The 19,360-nt window shown below is 38.0% G+C and overlaps 1 protein-coding gene across 2 annotated transcripts in view; it reads left to right on the top strand.

Moving 5' to 3' along the window:
• LOC139314136 (copine-5) overlaps positions 1-15,789 on the top strand; it is a 130,280-nt gene extending 114,491 nt beyond the window's left edge. For both annotated transcript variants that reach the window (XM_070939669.1, XM_070939670.1), the window contains 7 exons: positions 6,572-6,618; positions 8,522-8,703; positions 9,830-9,957; positions 11,044-11,146; positions 13,302-13,359; positions 14,640-14,713; positions 15,601-15,789. In XM_070939669.1, coding sequence (XP_070795770.1) covers positions 6,572-6,618; positions 8,522-8,703; positions 9,830-9,957; positions 11,044-11,146; positions 13,302-13,359; positions 14,640-14,713; positions 15,601-15,789 — 781 coding nt within the window. The remainder of the gene's footprint in view (positions 1-6,571; positions 6,619-8,521; positions 8,704-9,829; positions 9,958-11,043; positions 11,147-13,301; positions 13,360-14,639; positions 14,714-15,600) is intronic.
• The last annotated feature ends 3,571 nt before the right edge of the window (positions 15,790-19,360 follow it).

The following is a 19,360-nucleotide window of genomic DNA, read 5'->3' as shown; positions in this document are numbered from 1 at the left end:
AAATTGATAGCAGAAGACAATTCAAGAAAAAATCGTTCCAGTAACCAAACAGAACACAAATCTTTTAGGAAAGTAGTCTTTCAAGATAAATATAATGAGGCCTTTAGATGCCACAATTGTGGATCCAGGGAACACAGTAGAAGAGACTGTCCCAAAGTCCCAAGGGAGAGACATAGGCCAGAATATAGGAGCAAATACAATTACAGACAATCTTCCACAGATAGACACAAATATAGAAGTCCACCAAACTACAGAGAAAGTAGAGGGGGTAGAGAAAATTCAAAAGAGAGAAAATCTGGGTCACTAAATGGGCTAAATAAACAAGACAGCACCAAAACACAACAAGATGAGAACAATAATTGGCTTATTGATTCTGGTGCAACAAATCACACCACTAACAACAAAAGTATATTATCTTCATTTACAGAAGATAAGTTTGTGATAAAGGTAGCTAATCAAGAAAAGGTTCAAGTATTAGGCAGAGGAAATGTGACCTTGCCTGGTTTAGGGAAAATAGAGGGGGTATTATTAATCCCAGAAATACCTCACAACATACTAAGTGCTATAAAACTAAGCAGAGAATCTGACATCAATATAGTTTTCTCAAAGGGGAAAGCAACTATAGAAAAGAACAAAACAAATGTAGGCACTGTGATGATAAAAGGGGGTCTACCCTATCTGATAACCAAAGAAAGATGGTTACATAACATTGATTCAAATATGGAAGATTGTATTGAAGCAGATGATGAAAATGTCAGTAACAGTGACAATGATGAATGTAAAATAACTCATGATAACAAAAATACACACAATGAGAAGAAACCAAAAATAGGTAAACCAATTCATGATGAGTGTGCTCACATCTTACATAGGAAGTTAGGACATGCAAGCTTTCCTGTAGTACAAAAAATGACTGAACACGCAGAAGGTGTAAAAATAAAAAATTGTGAAAATTATTTAGAATGCTCAGTATGTAAATCCACCAAACTAAAAACCAGTCCCAGACCAAAAAAATCTAACAGATCAACTAACAATATTTTTGATTTGGTACATATGGACTTAGTTGGTCCATTAACTCCATCAATTACCTATAGAAAACGTTACTTCCTAACAATAGTGGATGATTACAGTCGCTATGGTTTTGTTTACACATTAAAGCACAAGGATGAAACCTTTCAGAAATTTAAGGAATTCTACAAACGCATAGAAACACAACATAATATCAGAATAAAACAAATTATGACAGATAGGGGATGTGAATTCATGTCTAAAGAATTCTCCCAATGGTTAAAGGATAGAGGGATGCTACATTTCACGTCCAATCCATTTTCTGCATTTCAAAATGGGATTGCAGAGAGAAAGAACTCCACACTACAAACCATGATTAGATGCACATTAGAGGATGCTGGTTTAGGCAAACAATTTTGGTCAGAAGCCTTACATTATTCAAATTACACTCAAAATAGAACATGGTCCAGTATTGTGAATAAGACACCATATGAGGTGATGTACAATAGAAAACCTAAATTAGCACACATGCACATATTTGGAGTTACTGCAGACGTGCACATACCTAAACAATTGAGGAGAAAGGGAGAAAACGTATCCAGGAGATTAAGATTCATGGGATACGAAACTGGAACCAAAGGGTACAGATTCATCGATAATAATAACAAATTTATAGTATCCAGAACAGCTGTGTTTCATGAACAGGCCAATTGGTCTAAGTTGCACCTTAATGAAATTTTTCCTAATAAAAGCAAAGATAATATATCTTGCGAGGAAGGAACAACAGAAAATCAAAATATTAACAAAAGTAAGAACAAAACCAAAACTTGGACAAATAGTCAGCATAAAATAAAGACAGACACATTAACAAAAAAGGAAGCCAGATATTTGCATGATAACCATAGCAAACCTGAAAGAAATATTAGAAATAATAGAAACCAAATACCAAATAAATACAAAGATTATATTATGCATATGGATGGAGAACAAATAACACCTAATACATATGAGGAAGTATTGAAACTTCCCCGTGAAGAAAGAGAAAAATGGGAACTAGCTATGGAAAAAGAAATGGAAAGTTTACAAGGATTAAATGTATTCACACCTGCGATCGCACCTAAGGATAAAACAATTATAGGTACCAGGTGGATTTATAAAATTAAGAATTTAGAAGGAGGTAATACCTTATACAAGGCCAGACTAGTTGCACAAGGTTATGCACAAAAATATCCAGAAGACTATACTGACACATATTCACCCACAGTGAGAACAGAGAGTGTCAAAACAGCTCTTGTAGTAGCATCTGCACTCAATCTAGACGTGTTTCAATATGACATACAGACTGCATACTTACATGCGAAATTAGATAAGGAAATATATGTAAGAGCACCACACAGTCAATACACTAATAAGAACGAAATTTGGTTATTAAATAAGAGTCTGTACGGATTGAAGCAATCTGGCAAAAGATGGTACGATTGTTTGGTAAAAGTACTAAAGACCATGGATTTCAACGCCACCACTGCTGATAACTGTTTCTTTGTAAAAAAGAGTAATGATCATATTGAATTTGTATTAATTTATGTGGATGATATTTTATATATTGGAAAGCATAAAGAGAGCAGGGAAATCTTTGTAAATAAGTTAAACGAACACTTCTCATTGAAATCACTAGGTAGAGTGAATAAATACCTTGGTGTACAAATTAACAAAACAAAAAGGGGATTCAAACTTACTCAGAAAGATAAAATCATTGAACTCCTAAACAAATGTAACTTAAATAATGCCAAAACATGTGACACACCTATGCAAACTGATTTTCTTAGAAACAATGATGAATCTTCCCCTGAGTTTAAAGACAACACATTTTACAGATCAGTTATAGGTTCACTCCTGTATATATCTAATTGGACTAGGCCAGATATTGCATTACCTCTCAATTTATTGTCAAGATATGTTAGCAAACCAACCTTGTATCATTGGGAAGCTGTCAAAAGAATTTTAAGATATCTGAAAAGTACATTAGATTTTTGTTTAATATTGGAACCCAATAATGACAAAGAACCAAAAATTACTTGTTATGCTGATGCAGATTGGGCTGGTGATACATCATGCAGAAAGAGTACCTCTGGTTATGTTTTTCTATTGAACGATTGTCCAGTTTACTGGTATACTGGTAAACAAGAACTGGTAGCCACTTCTACCACAGAAGCGGAATATGTTTGCTTGTCTAAAGCTGCAAATAACCTTGTATGGTTCAATGATTTGATCACAGATGTTTGGAAGAAACCTACTTTACCATTTATTATGCATGAAGACAATAAAGCGGCCATTGAAATATCTAGATCCGATGCAATTGGACAAAGGTCCAGGCATATTGATATAAAATTTAAGCACGTGAGACAACTATCTCAAGACGGATTCATCAAAGCAATACATTGTGATACTTCTGAACAATTAGCTGACATATTAACAAAACCCTTACCTTCTAAACAACACAAATATTTAACTTCTAAATTATATGTATTATATTGTCCTGAATCTGAATGTAACTGGTGTTGTATAACGAACCGGCATTTAGAGGGGGATTTGTCAGATGTAAATGCCTTATTCTCTAATGTGTAAATAATGTATATATGGAACATCAGGAGTTAACTTATTCCTTGGACTTTAATGTATTCATAATTTACCACTCCCATTCCTGGCTCCACCCCTTGTATATAAAAGGAGCCATCCTCCCCATTTTCCTTGCTTCTATCTTGAATATTCAGCGAATATAGAATGCCTATTATGATTAAAGAGAAATATATTTAAATCTTTAACTTCTATTATCTTTATTGAGTCTGATCCTGAAAATATTGCAACATAGACGTTAAATGTCTTTTAGAGATGTCTTCCAATGTCTTCCTGAATACCAGAAGAATAGAGTCAAGCCCACCTCAGGAGGTTGCTTATTTTACAGAATGAGGGCAACCATTGAGAAAGCCTCCCTTCTTTCTTCTCTTTGGGGCAAAACTCTGAGAAGGTCATAGAATAGAATAGAATAGAATAGAATAGAATAGAATAGAATAGAATAGAATAGAATAGAATAGAATAGAATAGAATAGAATAGAATAGAATAGAATAGAATAGAATAGAATAGAATAGAATAGAATAAAAATAACCAAGTTGGAAGGGACTTTGGAGATCTTCTAGTCCAATCTTCTGCTCAAGCAGGAGATCTATACCATTCCAGATGATGGTTGTCCAGTCTCTTCTTGAAACTCTCAGGTGATGGAGCTCCCACAACTTCTGGTGGCAAGCCATTCCACTGATTAATTGTTCTTGCTGTCAGAAAATTTCTCAATTCTAGGTTGGATCTTCATTTATAAGTCTCCATCCGCTACTTCTTGTCCTATTCTCAGGTGCTTTGGGGAATATGGCGACTTCCTCTTCTCTGTGACATCCCCTCAAATAGTGGAAGACTGCTATCATGTCACCCATAGTTCTTCTCTTTGCTAGACTAGACATACTGTATTTAGATCCCGCAACCATTCATAGTAAAGCTTAGCCTCTAGATCCCTAATCATTTTTATTGCTCTTTTCTGCATTCTTTCTAGAGCCTCAACATTTTTTTGTATCAGAGTGACCAGAACTGGATGCAGTATTCCAAGTGTGATCTTACTAGTGCAGTATTAAGTGGAACTATCACTTCACATGCTCTTGATATTATCCCTCTGTTGATGCAGCCTAAGACTGCATTGGCTTTAAAGCAGCTATGGTACACTGCTAGCTCATACATAAATGGTTGTCATCTAGGGCACTTAGAGTTACTGCTGTTGAGCCAGATACCACCTATTCTACACCTCTGCATTTAGTTTTTCTTACCTTACTTGCCTTACTTTTCTCACCACTGATTTGCATTTTCTTGGAGAGGGCCCAGTGTTCCAGTCTGTTAGATCCCTCTGTATCTTGAATCTTATCTTCTAAAGTGTTGACTATTCCTCCGAGCTTGGTATTGTCCGCAAATTTGATGAATTCCCCTTTTATCCCCTCAGCTAAATCATTTATGAATATGTTGAAGAGAACTGGGCCTAAGACAGAACCCTGTGGTATCCCATTGCATGTTTCCCTCCATTTACATATAATTGAGGACTATGAGCACTCAAATTTCATTGAGGACTGTGAGCTGAATGTGGGTGACCAGCCAATTGCAAATCCTTTTGGTGATGGTATTATCTATCCCGCATTGTTCTATCTTAGACTGTGGTCTACTTTGTCAAATGCTTTACTGAAGTCTAAATAAACAATGTCCGCTAAACTTCCCTTATCCACTAATTTAGTCGCATTATCTAAGAAGGCAATTAAGTTTGTCTGGCATGATCTTTTTTTAAAAAACCTATGTTGGCTTTTAGTAATAGCTTTGCTCATTTCTAGGTGTTCACAGACCCTTTGTTTTATTAACTTTTCCAGGATTTTCCTAGGTATCAGTGTCAGACTGGTTGGCCTGTAGTTTCTTGGATCCATTTTTTTCCTTTTGAAGATTGGAACCACATCAGCTGTTTTCCAGTCCTCTGACTTTTTCCAAGCATTCCAGGAGCTTTGAATGATTTGGTCCAGTGGTTCCAAGATCACATTTGTCAGCTCCTTCAGAACTCTTTCCTGTTTGGACTTGTATTCCTAGTCTATCTTCTATTGTCCTGCTTTTGATAGGTTGGTCTGTTTTTTCCTTTTGTGTAAAAACAGATGCAGAGAATTAATTAAGCAGTTCTGTTTTCTCCTTCACCTCCTTGCCATCTTCTCTCATTGGTGGACCGATTGTTTCCTTGACTTTTTTCTTGTCTTTTACACATTGAAAGAAACTTTTATTATTATTTTTGGCATTTGTTTCAAGTCTTAGTTGATTCTGAGCTTTAGCTCAGATTTTCCTAATCTCCTGTCCTTGCAGATTAGGGCTATTTGCTGGTATTCTGTTTTAGTTATGCGTCCCTCTGTCCATTTTTATGCTTGTCCTTTTTGTCTCTTAGTTTACTATTCTAATTAATTAGTATAAACACAATTATTGGAATAAAGATAATACTAGAAGGGAAGTATGTGATGCGGTGGCTCAGTGGCTAAGACATTGAGCTTGTCAGTTGAAAGGTCGGCAGTTCAGCAGTTTGAATACTTAGTGCCGCGTAAGGGGGTGAGCTCCCATTACTTGTCTCAGCTTCTGCCAACCTAGCAGTTCGAAAGCATGAAAAAAATGCAAGTAGAAAAATAGGGACCGCCTTTGGTGGGAAGGTAACAGCATTCCTTGCGCCTTTGATGTTTAGTCATGCCGGCCACATGACCATGGAGGCATCTTCGGACAGCGCTGGCTCTTTGGCTTTGAAACGGAGATGAGGACCGCCCCCTAGAGTCGGGAATGACTAGCACATATATGCAAGGGGAACCTTTACCTAGAAGGAGAGTTGAGGACGTAGTTTCCAACAACTCTGGATTTCATTTTTCTCAAAGGCTAAATAATTTACTAAATAATTTACAATTGTAGCTTGTACAATTACAGCCTAAATGATGATATTGTAATTTTTTTTCCCTCCAGGACACAGATCAATTTCACAGTGGCCATTGATTTCACAGCTTCCAATGGTAAGTTTTGATTTCTTCATTGTTTTTAGTGTGTTATGTATTTAGTGTGTTATTTGCTTATACAATTTACTAGTGTTTAAAAATAAAATTGGATCATTATACTTTTATTAAAGTCATTAAATCTTAAGCCTAAGCATATTGCATAAAAGTGCCTATTATGTTCAATGGTAGCTTTTCCCAGGAAGCTACCATTCATTAGATCATAACCTAAGGTGACCTCAGAAAAGCTATCTAAGGGGTTATAGAATATATTGATGTTGTCTCTCTCCTCTCAAGGGAGTGATCCAATCTTGCATACCTCTTCTAAACCCATGGAAACTTCTGAAGCTGATTCTTCTTTAATTATGAGCTTTGTAACATAAGGTCAGATTGCTTTGCCTGCCCTGTAAAGGCACCAAATTAAGTATCAAATAAGAAAGCAAAATATTTCATGCTGGAAGTGAGCTTCAGTTAGGAACCCTGGAAAAGTGTGGTGAGATAATAAAGAAAAGGGCAAAATTAGCTACTCTCATCACTTTATGCTTTAAAAATCAGGCTCAGTTCATTTTTGACAGGAGTGTGGTCTCTCCTGTTGTACTGATTTTTATGAACTGGGTTCAGGGACAAAACTAGAAGAGGTGAGCAAGACTAGTGATTTATATACAAATGTAAAAGATGTGAATATGTGCCTTGCAAAATCATTGCCAAGAACTTTCCTTATTTTAGCTGCATAAACAAGTGAATGCTCTCTTTTGTACATGCACACAACGCACGTCTGCTTGTACTTGTAGATAAGATCGCTGAATTCTTAAGCAGATCCAAGAATATTTCAATATAGCAAGATAAGACTTATTATGCCACCTGCTGTCTCTTTCATGAAATTTCATTAGATGTTCATTAGATACAAGGTAGTCCTCGACTTACAACTACAACGGACCCCCAAATTTATGTTGCTAAGTGAGACTTTAAGTGAGTTTTACTACCCTTTCTTGCCACAGTTGTTAAGTGAATCACTGCAGTGGACAAGTTAGTAAGACGGTTGTTAAGTGAATCTGGCTTCTCCACTGACTTTGTCAGAAGGTTGCAGAAGGGGATCACATGACCCTCTTACGACACTACAACCGTCGTAAATATGAGCCAGTTACCAACTGTCTGAATTTTGATCAAGTGACCATGGGGATGCTGCAATGGTTGTTTGAAAAATGGTCATAAGTCACTTTTTTCAGTGATGTAACTTTGAACAGTCACTAAATGAACTGTTGTAAGGCGAGGACTACCTGTACAGTAATGACAATTTCTACCTTTTCTAACTTCTAGGCCTTATATATCTTCCTGTGCTTCTACTATCTTTTTTTCCCCTTGCCATAGAAAGTTAGCAATATAAAAATGATTGACTGTGCTGTATAGATTTTATTTGGTAGTGTCCTAAGGCAACTCTGAAAATAATGGCAGATTACTGTAGAGAGTGTATGACAATTCAAGTATATAAGGTGTGTAATTTGCCTGATGTGTTTTAATTGTTTAGAGCATTTGGCCCTGCATAATGTTGAAATCAGTAGGACAAGCAGGGTAGAGCAATACAACTTAACAACAGATTCAATACTAATTCAAACAGCAATGCAAATTCCATTTTCTGTATTTAAAATATGCTTTCAGTACTTAAAATACCAACCACTGAAGTGCTTGAGAGGATGAAAATGTCATGATTGCCAGCTCTGAAAGATAATGTAGTAGCATCAGGTGAAGCTCCTCAGGGAGAGGTTCCCAGTTACAGCACTCCAGATAAGGGTTTTTTTTTTTTGTTGACGTTAAGCAAACTTCATCAATGCAGCTGGCTCCCAGACAATGAATTCACTGCTGTTCCTTCTCCTTCTTCCTCCTTTGGATTCTTCCTCTTTCTCTCTCTCTCTCTCATTTTCTGCAGGCAATCCTTCTCAATCTACCTCCCTTCATTACATGAATCCATACCAGCTCAATGCATACGCCATGGCACTGAAGGCTGTTGGGGAGATCATCCAGGACTATGACAGTGATAAAATGTTCCCAGCGCTTGGGTTTGGAGCCAAGATTCCCCCCGACGGGCGTGTGTCTCATGAGTTCCCCTTGGTACTGACACTTCCCTTTGAGTCACACCAGCATTCAAAAAACAGCTCCCGAGGGACGCTTTGTTTCAGATCAGATCAAGTGCCAGACAGAGGAGTCCAATGTGTCACATTCTGAGATGCCTTTTGTGGAGAGAGCAAAAATGCCATATGATCCTGTTGGCAGAGACTTGGCCTCATTGACAGCAGAATCAAGGAATCTTTTAAGTTGCAATCCTATACACACTGACTAGGGAATAAGCCCCGGTTTATTTCTCCTTGCTCCTGAATAAAATGAATAGGCTGGCTTGCTGGCACTGGGTAGTCTTGCTTTCCTTGCCCATGGCCTGACTTTTAAAGGAGCTTGGAATTTACTTACAAAAATGCCTATGGGCCTCCAGATCTTCCCCGCTACATCTTTTAGCAGGCCCAGCTAAGTACTGCAGTTCAGCATCTGGAAGTCAGAGATTGCCCACTCCTGAGTTAAAGCCTTGAGGGTTATAATAAGAAAAGAAGCAATGTTAACTGGCGCCTTTTTAAATGTTGATGTATCTGTAAAATCTGGATGAACCCTCAACCCAAAAAAAATGTCTTCACTACTATTGCTATCCCTTCAAACCCCTGAGAGGCAGCTTCAGTTGCATCTGCTTAATCTTTGCTTCCAACAGGGAGGGAGTCATTCAAGATAAATCTAAGATGCATGCATTACTTAGACATAGCTAGCAGTAGTTCTGCCTCCTCATATTCCATGAGCAAATATGCATGCATGTGGTGCGATCTAACATGCAGGGAGAGAGATAAGATATGTATTGCAAGAAATACACCCAGTCATAGATCAAAGCTGCAGGAGAGAGCCACAAAGATAAAGCTCCTAATCTGTCTCAATAGAATCCTGAGCAGTCACATGCTCTTTCTTTTAAGAAGGAAGCCAAGCTGCTCGACTGTCTTTTTACATACATTTTATAACTGGGTCTTTAAAGAAAACTGTTATTCATCTTGCTGCCTAGCATTTTTATCTTTGTTGTGGCACATTGTTAGATGAAAGGGATGTTTAAGGGCAAGTGGAAGGATTAAAGCCAAAGGAAGATGGTTAAGATGCAGCATCTGCCTGGAGATTGCCTTTAGTTGTGTCCCCATTTCTCTGTTTTCAGAATGGCAACTGTGACAATCCTCACTGTAGTGGAATAGAAGGAATCCTTGAAGCGTATCACCAGAGCCTCAAGACTGTGCAGCTCTATGGCCCAACTAACTTTGCACCAGTGGTCAACCATGTGGCTGGGTAGGTCCATACAAATATAAAGTATTTTATAAAGCATGACATTGAAAGCTTCTTGCCATAAAGCAGGCATACAAATTCATACCATTCGTTTTTACAAGCCAGAAACCACATAAACTGACTGATTTGCATGTTTTATTTATTAGGATTGCAATGTAGAAGGGAACATAGCCAAGTGACAGAACATATTCAGAACAACTCTGAATTGGAGGTGGTCACAGATGCACATATACATTTATCAGAAATCAACCTACATTCAAAAAATCATTGGGCCATATGGAGGTCCACAATGTCATGATATACAGTCTGATAGGCAAGAAAATTGACTGTGACCAGGACAGGTATCATTGTCCTTCCTTTTCAAATGACATCTCATCTGCTCCTAAACAAAGACCAAGTCAAACATGTCCACCCATACCTGTTGTGGCCCATTTTTGTGTGACAAGCCCATGATTATCTTGGTATACACAAGCAAGATGGACTGTCCCCCAGGGCATGTAGGATGGAAATCACCCATGGAATCTGGTGAACTCCAACACCAATCCCAAGACAACGTCCAGGAATTAATAGAGGGTTGGTGTTTAGATGGTCTGAATACATTAGCAGCCCAAGCTTGTCTTTGCTACTTAATTCCACACAAAGGCACTTGCAATCTGACTATATCCAAGTACTCCTCATCGCTGTGAATATTTCACATACTATCCCATCTGCACCCCACTCTTCCGCTGCATATCAAAGTCCTAGTCTATTTCCCACTGCATCATCCTGGAAGCAAACAACATTCCCTTCCTTATATCCATCCCTCAACTTCAACTATCATGAGCATCCAGTGAATACGCACTACCCATCACACTTAACATAAGCAAATCCCTCTCATAATATACCCAGAATCCTGCAGACCTTCCTGACTTGTACAGTTACAGGAAAAAGTGCAATGGACACTTTCTTGAGAAACAAATTATTTCTACTAATGCTTGTAAGATTACAATTTGATGCAGTTAACTGCACTGTTTGTGTTCAGTTCAGGATTCAGAAGTCCACTAGGAACCTATATCTTCCTGCATTCAATATTATTTCCTCCCAAATCAGATATGCCTCGGCTGTGCAGGATGGCTCCCAGTATTTCATTTTGCTCATCATCACGGATGGTGTGATATCAGACATGGCTCAGACAAAAGAAGCAATTGTCAATGTGAGTAGCTCACGTGGGGAATGGAGCAGCCTGATTTCAGCTTGGTCAAATAACAAGACATATTCTTATATGTGCCTGGTGGGGAAAAAATGGCTTCAGTTCAGCAGCATAGCACATTAATAAGCTGAGCACCTGGAATTTACTGCTAGCCACAGTAAGTGGTATAATCTTGCAGCCACAGCATATTCCTGTTTTCCCTATTGTAAATCTATTGAATGTTCCCTAACTGGAATCATAGACGCTGCCTTTTTTGCTAAATATGGGAAACCCTGAGGCAGGAAAGGCATTTTTTGGGAATGCTTTCCTTGGAATCCTTGTATTGAACAAGTCTTGGACTCAGTGTACTAAATGGCCCTTTCCAATTTTGTGTATATATTCTTTTCTCTAGGCAACTGGGTTTTGGTTCCATCCCATTCTTAATACAGCATTTACAATCAGATTTGGAATCAGTGGCTTCCACAGGAAGGAGAAAAATGGGTCACTCTGACAAAACTAGCCTTTCCCTTTTCTTATATGGGATATCATTTTGCACACATGCCCCAAAGAGATCAAACTTCTCTCTTTCCTTATTCTAACAAAAGCAACAAGATCCTTCTTAGGCCACCACTTAGAATTCATATGCTTCATTCGTACATAATGCCAACCTACAAGAATGAAGCCACGGTTTACAAGCCAAAATGGATGGACATCAAGCAAAGTCCATACTCAATGCATTAGCTTTTAACTAATTTGTTCACCATGCCATAAAGTGCTCAGTGCATTGCATGATTGTCTTGGTAATCCTTTCACCAGGAGGGGAAAATCTGTAGCCCTTCAGATGATGCTCAGCTACAACATCCACCTCTATGGCCGTGCTAGCTGAGGCTGCTGTTCAACAAAGGCTGGAAGCCCACACATTCCCCACACTTTATTCTACCAGATATTTAGCCTCGTCTAATCCATGGGGTGCCAAAGCAAATAAAGAGCAGTCAGCCTCAAATCGTATAGCAAGAGGGGGAAAAAAAGAAAAGTCCTTCTGAGGACTGCATCATGGAGAAGGTCTAAACTCGCAGCCCCTTTTTTTTATTTTGGTTGGGGATTGGATCAGTTTTAGGAGGCTGTACCAAGTGGGGAGTGTAAGCAAAAGTTTAAAGCACTCTTTTCAAGCCAGCTCAAATGTATCCTGGCCCTGCTCACATTTAGAATGTGGCCCTCAATATACTGTGTGGGCAACTGAAAGAGGTCACTACAGGCTTTTCCCAGAAATAACGGGAAGGAATAAGAAAAATCATTTGCCTGAAACTACAGTACTCTTCCCAGGGCTCCAATGAACCTGGAACTCAGGTTTCCCAGAGGGGATTTGAAGATCAACTAGGCCATATGAATAAACAAAGCTTCTTGTTATGCAAGTATTTGCTTCTGTGCACAATCTCCCCCGCCCCCTCAACATTGCCCTTCTGTTTCCAGCCATTAGGACGCTGCCATGTGCTCTGCTTTTGATTCCAGTGGTGATGAGTGATGAGTGTGCTCCTGATTAAATTGTTGCTGCAGTCCATTGTTCAACATTGCCAGAGATTTGTTATAGCAAAGAGCCCTGATTATTGCCACTTCTGCGCTTAACAGCAAAAACAGTCACTGATTGCTGAAGGGGAAGAGAAAGGAGTTAGATAATTTGATAATAGGACAGTGTGTTAAGGACAAGCTCCGGCAGACTGGAAAACACAGAGTATCACTATGAATTTATTTTATTTATTTTTTTTTGTACTCTTGCAATGACTTCCGCCTCTTGATTTTTAGTCTTTAATTTTTCTTAATTTTTAGTCATTTTGAATTATCTTTTTATCCTGCTGTAAGATGAATTACATATCGTGAGATGAATGGCATGTAAATTTAATAAATAAATATAAATAAATAAATAAATTTGGCCCTCCGTGCACAGAGGGCTGTGGAGCCAAGCAGTGAAGACATTATAATGAATTGAGTATAGCCAGCAAGTTGACTGTGCTATTCTGTCTGCATGAAGGGAGGAAGTGGACTTCTGGATTTATTTAATTCAGCTTTCTCCGTATTATTTTATAGTTATCTGTTCTAAATTCAGGCTCTTTCTTTGTTTTATCTTCCCATCTCCATTTTGCATTTCCTGCCCTATTCTTGCTTGTTTCCTGATGGTCCTCAGGCTGCCAAACTTCCAATGTCTATAATAATTGTGGGTGTTGGACAGGCTGAATTCGATGGTAAGAATCTATGTTGTGTTACCTTGTTTCCAGATATGATATATGATATATGAGAATATATATATTATTCTGTTGAGAGCTAGTAGGGCTATACTAGGCTGATATAAATTCAGTTCTGCACTTAATCAACAGCCATGGGTATTCATTAGGGAGGAGGTGATATCATGTGCATTCATGATGTCATTACACAAATGAACAAGCTGTGCCTTTTCCATCACTTACATGATGCCATTGTGGCATACATGATGTCATCATGACTCTCTGCAGATGTCTGTAGCAGTGGCAATCAACATTGCAATGCCCATAAACATAGCAAGACAGAAATTGGTTTCATACAACATTAGACTTGATTAAACTTCATATGTTCATGTGAGCACAGAATGTCTTTAGGCCAGTTTCTTTCTTGGTCAGCCTAACTATTTTACAGAACTATTACTGTGAGAATCCGGCTAGGAGAGTTTCCCATGTATAATCTTTAGCTCCCAGAGAAAAGATGGAATATAAACACAATAATATATTAAGACAAACCTTACTTAAATAAACCAATACATAGATTAGAGCAATGGATTATATTGCCATCTCTTTAAACAGTTTATTTCATGATCAGATCTTTCGGGAAGATCTTTTGGGATCTAGAAATATATTTTACCTCTGTAATGTATGTAATGTGCAACAACACGTGTCTTAAATTCTTGTCACCCAATACTTTGGATACGGATATTGAAAATAAAAGTATCTAAAGAAATTAGAACAATTAGTAGATATACATTTCTGTGATTAAGGATTAGAACAGACATCTTAGCTTCTTTTAATGAAATATGATTTGTGAAATAAAGTATATATAGCATTTAAGGCTCTGCAGAGCAGCTGTTAAAATCTGTCATGTATTTTCTTGAGCTTCCAATTAACAACTTTTAAGCCTCCTATTGATAGTCTTCTGTGCAAGAACTATTATTTGCTGAAAATCTGAATAACGCAATTCAACAGGTAAAAGTGTAATGACTTAATTATACTTTGTGGAGAAGAATGGGGCCTCACATTGATTGGTTCATTAAGAAAGCAAGTTGCAACATGCAAAGAGAATATTCAGTATATGATTCCAGTTCAACTCTTTGAAGGAAAAGAGTAATGCTATTTTTTATTTAAAAAAAAAACATCATTAATCAATTAGTTGTTTGTGGCACAAGCAAATTTTTGGAGCTTTTGGCTCTTCACTGTCTTGTTCCCATTGGATGTTTAATATTTGATAAACATTCATTTCCCCTTCCTCCAATGGACAGCAATGGTGGAATTGGATGGAGATGACGTTCGGATCACATCTCGTGGAAGGACTGCTGAGCGGGATATTGTTCAGGTATTTAGAAGAGAGCAATGAAGCTTTATTGTGCACATTCACTAGCCAATATGGAATTGTAAGGCTTGCTGCAAAGATGAATCTCCAATCTTGAAAGCCAGGTCATTTCTCAGTGAGGTTTTTTCCTAACATTTTTAGAATATTCAAATCTCAGATTATGTGTGAGCAACAATAGCCACCTTGCAAATTCCCTGAACAAAATGTGTCAAGCCCTGGATAAATAGTTTTCTTTTCCACAGCCTACTCAGTCTAATGGACATGGAAACATTCTAGTTTTGGATCACTATGGAAAGGAAACAACTCTCAGAATAAGGTCTCATTGGGAGAGTACGTGTTTACATAGAGAAATCTCCAAACTTAATACATGATATAAAAGTTGTCTACATGGAACAGTGGAGAGTTAATAGACAAAGATTTGTTGTGGTATAAAGTAGTTCTTGTACTCCTAATTTTTATTTACACTCAAAGAGGAATTAAACAAAGATAACCTTCTGAAACTGTAGCAAATTTTGAATTTGCAAGCATGACATGGGGGATGCTTATTCAAGGATTATTGTTATAGACATGGGCAGCAGTAAAAAATACCCTTATCAAACTAGTATAATTAACTCCCCATTCCTGACTAGCCCCCTAAGATGTTATTTCCCAGTCTAGTATTTTAAAGATAATTTAATAATTATGGGGATATTAAGGCCTTGGCTATGATGTAGCATAGCCTTTTTAAAATTTATCTAAGATTAGTGAATTCTCTTAACAAATTTCTGTCTCTATTGAAGTATTTCAGCTGGGAAGTTTGAGCACAATAAGTAGCTGGAGTATTTAAATACATGGTTACCTTTTACATTACTTTGTGATGCTGTCTAAATGTTGATATCTCTCTCTCTCAGTTTGTACCATTCCGTGATTACATTGACCGCACGGGAAACCACGTCTTGAGTATGGCACGGCTGGCTAAGGACGTGCTGGCTGAGATTCCAGATCAGTTCATCTCCTACATGAAGGGGCGTGGCATCAAGCCTAATCCAGCTCCACCTCCTTACTCTCCCTCAAGCCACACCCTTCAGACCGAAATCTGAAGATCGGGCAAAGAAAAGAGTGATTTTAGAGAGAGAGAGGCATCGAAACACCCAGTCACTCTTCGGGGTCTGTTTATCTGTTTTCTGGGGCCAGAGATCCAGGCAGTATCCACACCAGAGTGAGAAAATCCACAATGTGTTCTCTTTCCAAAAAGTTCATATTGAGAACTGTTTATGCTGAAATGTTAGCACAAAAATGTGTTTAACTCACAGACATTTCCATTTGGGAAACAGCAAAAATGGGAGGGGTATTTTTTAAAAAGGACACACTCAAACATAGGTAAATGTCCTCATTTCCTTTCAGCAAAATAAACAAGATGGAGTCTAGTGTGTCTTCTGGAAGTTACATGATTTATTTTGCTTATGGTACGTGTGATGGATTTCCATAAATCTTCCAAGCACCCATTTCCCTTCCTCCTTCCAGCTTCAAGAAGTTTTGAATTATTGGAATTTTTTATAGCCTGTGTATCATCTGCCTGCCACATTAGGCCTTCTGTCTTTCCTTTGTAACAGCTCAACTTCTGGATTGACTTGGCAGGCTAAATATTGTGATTGAATATCTGTTTGATGTCATGTTGGTGCTGCTACTATTTCTTGTACTAAACCCCATCCCTAGCTTGCCCAATTCCCTTTATTGTTTGTAAAACTGCTTTGGCAATATTTGTGCAAGCTTGGATTGTTTATTAGTATGTCTTAATGCCTCCCTTAAGTCTCTTTTTTAATTTTTCTAAAGCTGCGGTTTCCAGTATCTACCTGGAAACCAATTTCTCTCTTGACTTTGATATCTGACATTTCTGTGTGGGGCATTAATGATGTATTTGGAACATCAGAGAAGAAAATTAAAACTGAGCTTGATTTGTTTAAATACCTTATTGCAGTTTTGCCTATCAGGTTAGCAATATAAAACATTAATAACAGTCTACTCATTCAGAGCAAATGTAGAGCTGCCACATGAAAACATGAAACTGTCCAAATTTCATAATTTCCCAACAATTTCTCAGCAGTTCATTCTTTTCTGGAGGAAACTAAAATCATAGAGTTTGAAGGGATCATGGAGATCTTCAACCACCTGCCTTAGGGCAGAAATCCTCTCACATCCCTGATAAATGGCTGTCCAATCTTTGCTTGAAAACCTGCACTGATGGAGACCCCATGAGCCCCATTATGCTTAGCCCAATCCTTTCACTAAGACCAGATGGAAAGCCTATTTGGATCCCGCTCATGAATAATGTCCTTCAGTGGCAGCAGGTAAACTTCCTCTTACTCATAATTGCTTGCCCATCTTAAGACTCCTTCCAGCTTTCCAGACCCAATTTTTGCATTGCTATTATGATCCAATTATACAACCACTCTGGTAGTTGGGGTTCTCTTTCCATAGCAGAACTAGCTAGGGAACAGTTCCCTCTCCAATGATGATATCTAAATTGTTCCCAGAAAGTAGGAAGGTGAACGGCAGAGGTCAGAAATGACATCAAAGATTATGCAATGTTCCTTCTCAGGGTTAAGTGCAAGAATGGAAGTTTCTGAGGATTTGAGTATATTGATTATATAGGCCAATTAAAAGAAAAATTATGCTGAAGTAAATGTTGATTCTCACTTCGCAAAGGATGTACTACTTTGCTTAATTATTTGGAGCATCTCAAATATTCCACCACCACCTCCTTTTAACTGACTGCTTTGTAGAAGTTCAAAGAAGGTCCACTTCAGAGAACTCACTCTTTGAATCTTTCTGATCTGTTAATAAGATTTGCATTGCAGCTGGCTGGTATTTTTGCTCAATTGTAGGGAGAGTGAAAGAAGTATTAAGCAGGAGCTGAGCAATTATGCCCAGCTGTCTCCTTTAGAGTGGTAAAAAAAACATGATACAAGTTGCAAGACACTTTCTTGTCCTACAATTAATTTGTTTAGGGTTGATCAAAAGGTACGTTAACATCTTAGGGATTCTCAGATTCTATATACTGGAACATCATTCAGCTCCTCCAATTAGTATGGCAAGAGTGTGCATCTTCCATTAGCCATCAGCCATGTTGGTCTTTGCACAGCACATACTTCCAAAATGGGTGGATCCAGGACCTATTCTGGGAGAAGATTCAGGGAATATAAGGAATAATGCAATGGGTGCTATAATCATCAAGATTTAAGGTATCTATTTTGGCCCCAATGTAAATGAAAATTCAAGGATTTGGGCCCTCTTGCTCTACTGGGTCATGAGGGCCACTGAAAGAATGGTGGGAGCTGTAATTTTTTTTCTTTTTGCTTCACTGATCTGAGGGACAAAGGAGTTTACACACTTAACAACATGTGAGATCATATGAACCAGTTGGTCCATGACAGTTGTGGTCCAGAAGTTCCTCTGTTTAAAATATCTCATGTACCTGAAATAAGACAAGTTCCACTGTAAATAGGAATAACAACAGGATATCACAAACTTCTGTAGAAGCCTGGTGTCCTAATTATTACATGATGTCTTTCAGGTAATATAACCATCAAGTAAATTGGCACAAGGCAGATTAACCCAGGGATTGGAATGAAAGAAGAAGTCCCTATCTGTGGATCAAAGATGCCTTTATTGATTACGTTATTCCCCAATAGAGATGTGATACAGAATTAGGAGAAAAGACATGCAGTGTCCTTTCTTGCCATTTCGGCTATGTTGGATCCAGTTTATGGCTGTCTAAGTGGTTTTACTTGGCCACTTATCTTTATAAAACCCATTATGTGCTAGTGGTTGTCTTATCCATAAACTAGTCAACATTTTTTTAAAAAAAATTTTTTCCCAGAGTTCAGTAGTGGGGTTCTTTTGGTGCTTACTGAAAATTGCTGGATTTAGGCAGCTGATAATGACTGACAGTCTGCTCAGTCCTGATCCTCTGTTGACCCCCAACTAGTTGGTGAAATTAACTTCAGCTAGAAATTCTTGGACCGAGGCTGGAATTATTACGCAAAACTATCTAGCCCATATGCTGAATGACATAAACTCAGGGAGAAATCCTGAACTATTTACAGTGAATGAGAGTTCTATTTTTCACTTTGCTTTTGGCTGTGAATTATATCCCAGAAATATAACTTGCACAGCTATATGGTCTTCCAACCCTCAAAAGAAATTAATTTCTTTATCTTAGCGCTATACAGACATTTCTCTCGCCCTCCCTGTCCTTTTTCAGAATGAAAAGCTTCCAAAGGAAACAGTGGGAAATATTGTGGCCCAAATACTGAATGAGCAGAATGTCTGTGCATGCTGGTTGTACCCGGTCTTCTATCTGTGCATTACTGACATCAGTAAAAGTAACTGGTAGATATTATTTACTCTGCAGTTCCCTATACTGCATCTTTGTAAAAGCATGGTGAAGCATGTCAGAACAGTCTTGTCTTCACTTGTGTGAGTGGAAGAGCAAGAAAACCTACATCGTGCAAATTGGTGCTCCATTGAGTAAAGATGCAATGCTAGCGAGAGAAAGTTATCTGACATAAAAATCAGCTTTTTAGGTGGGCACAAGTACTGAATCTCAGCCCCATAGAATAGCTCTGAGTTGTAATGGAAACAATGACATTTTTTTTTTTTAGGCAATCT

Source organism: Pituophis catenifer, unplaced genomic scaffold (assembly GCF_029215685.1).
Source record: "Pituophis catenifer annectens isolate HBS135680 unplaced genomic scaffold, rPitCat1.0.hap2 SCAF_3, whole genome shotgun sequence".
NCBI lineage: Eukaryota > Metazoa > Chordata > Lepidosauria > Squamata > Colubridae > Pituophis > Pituophis catenifer.
Note: the sequence above shows the minus strand (reverse complement) of the source record. Positions and strands in the feature narration are given on the sequence as shown.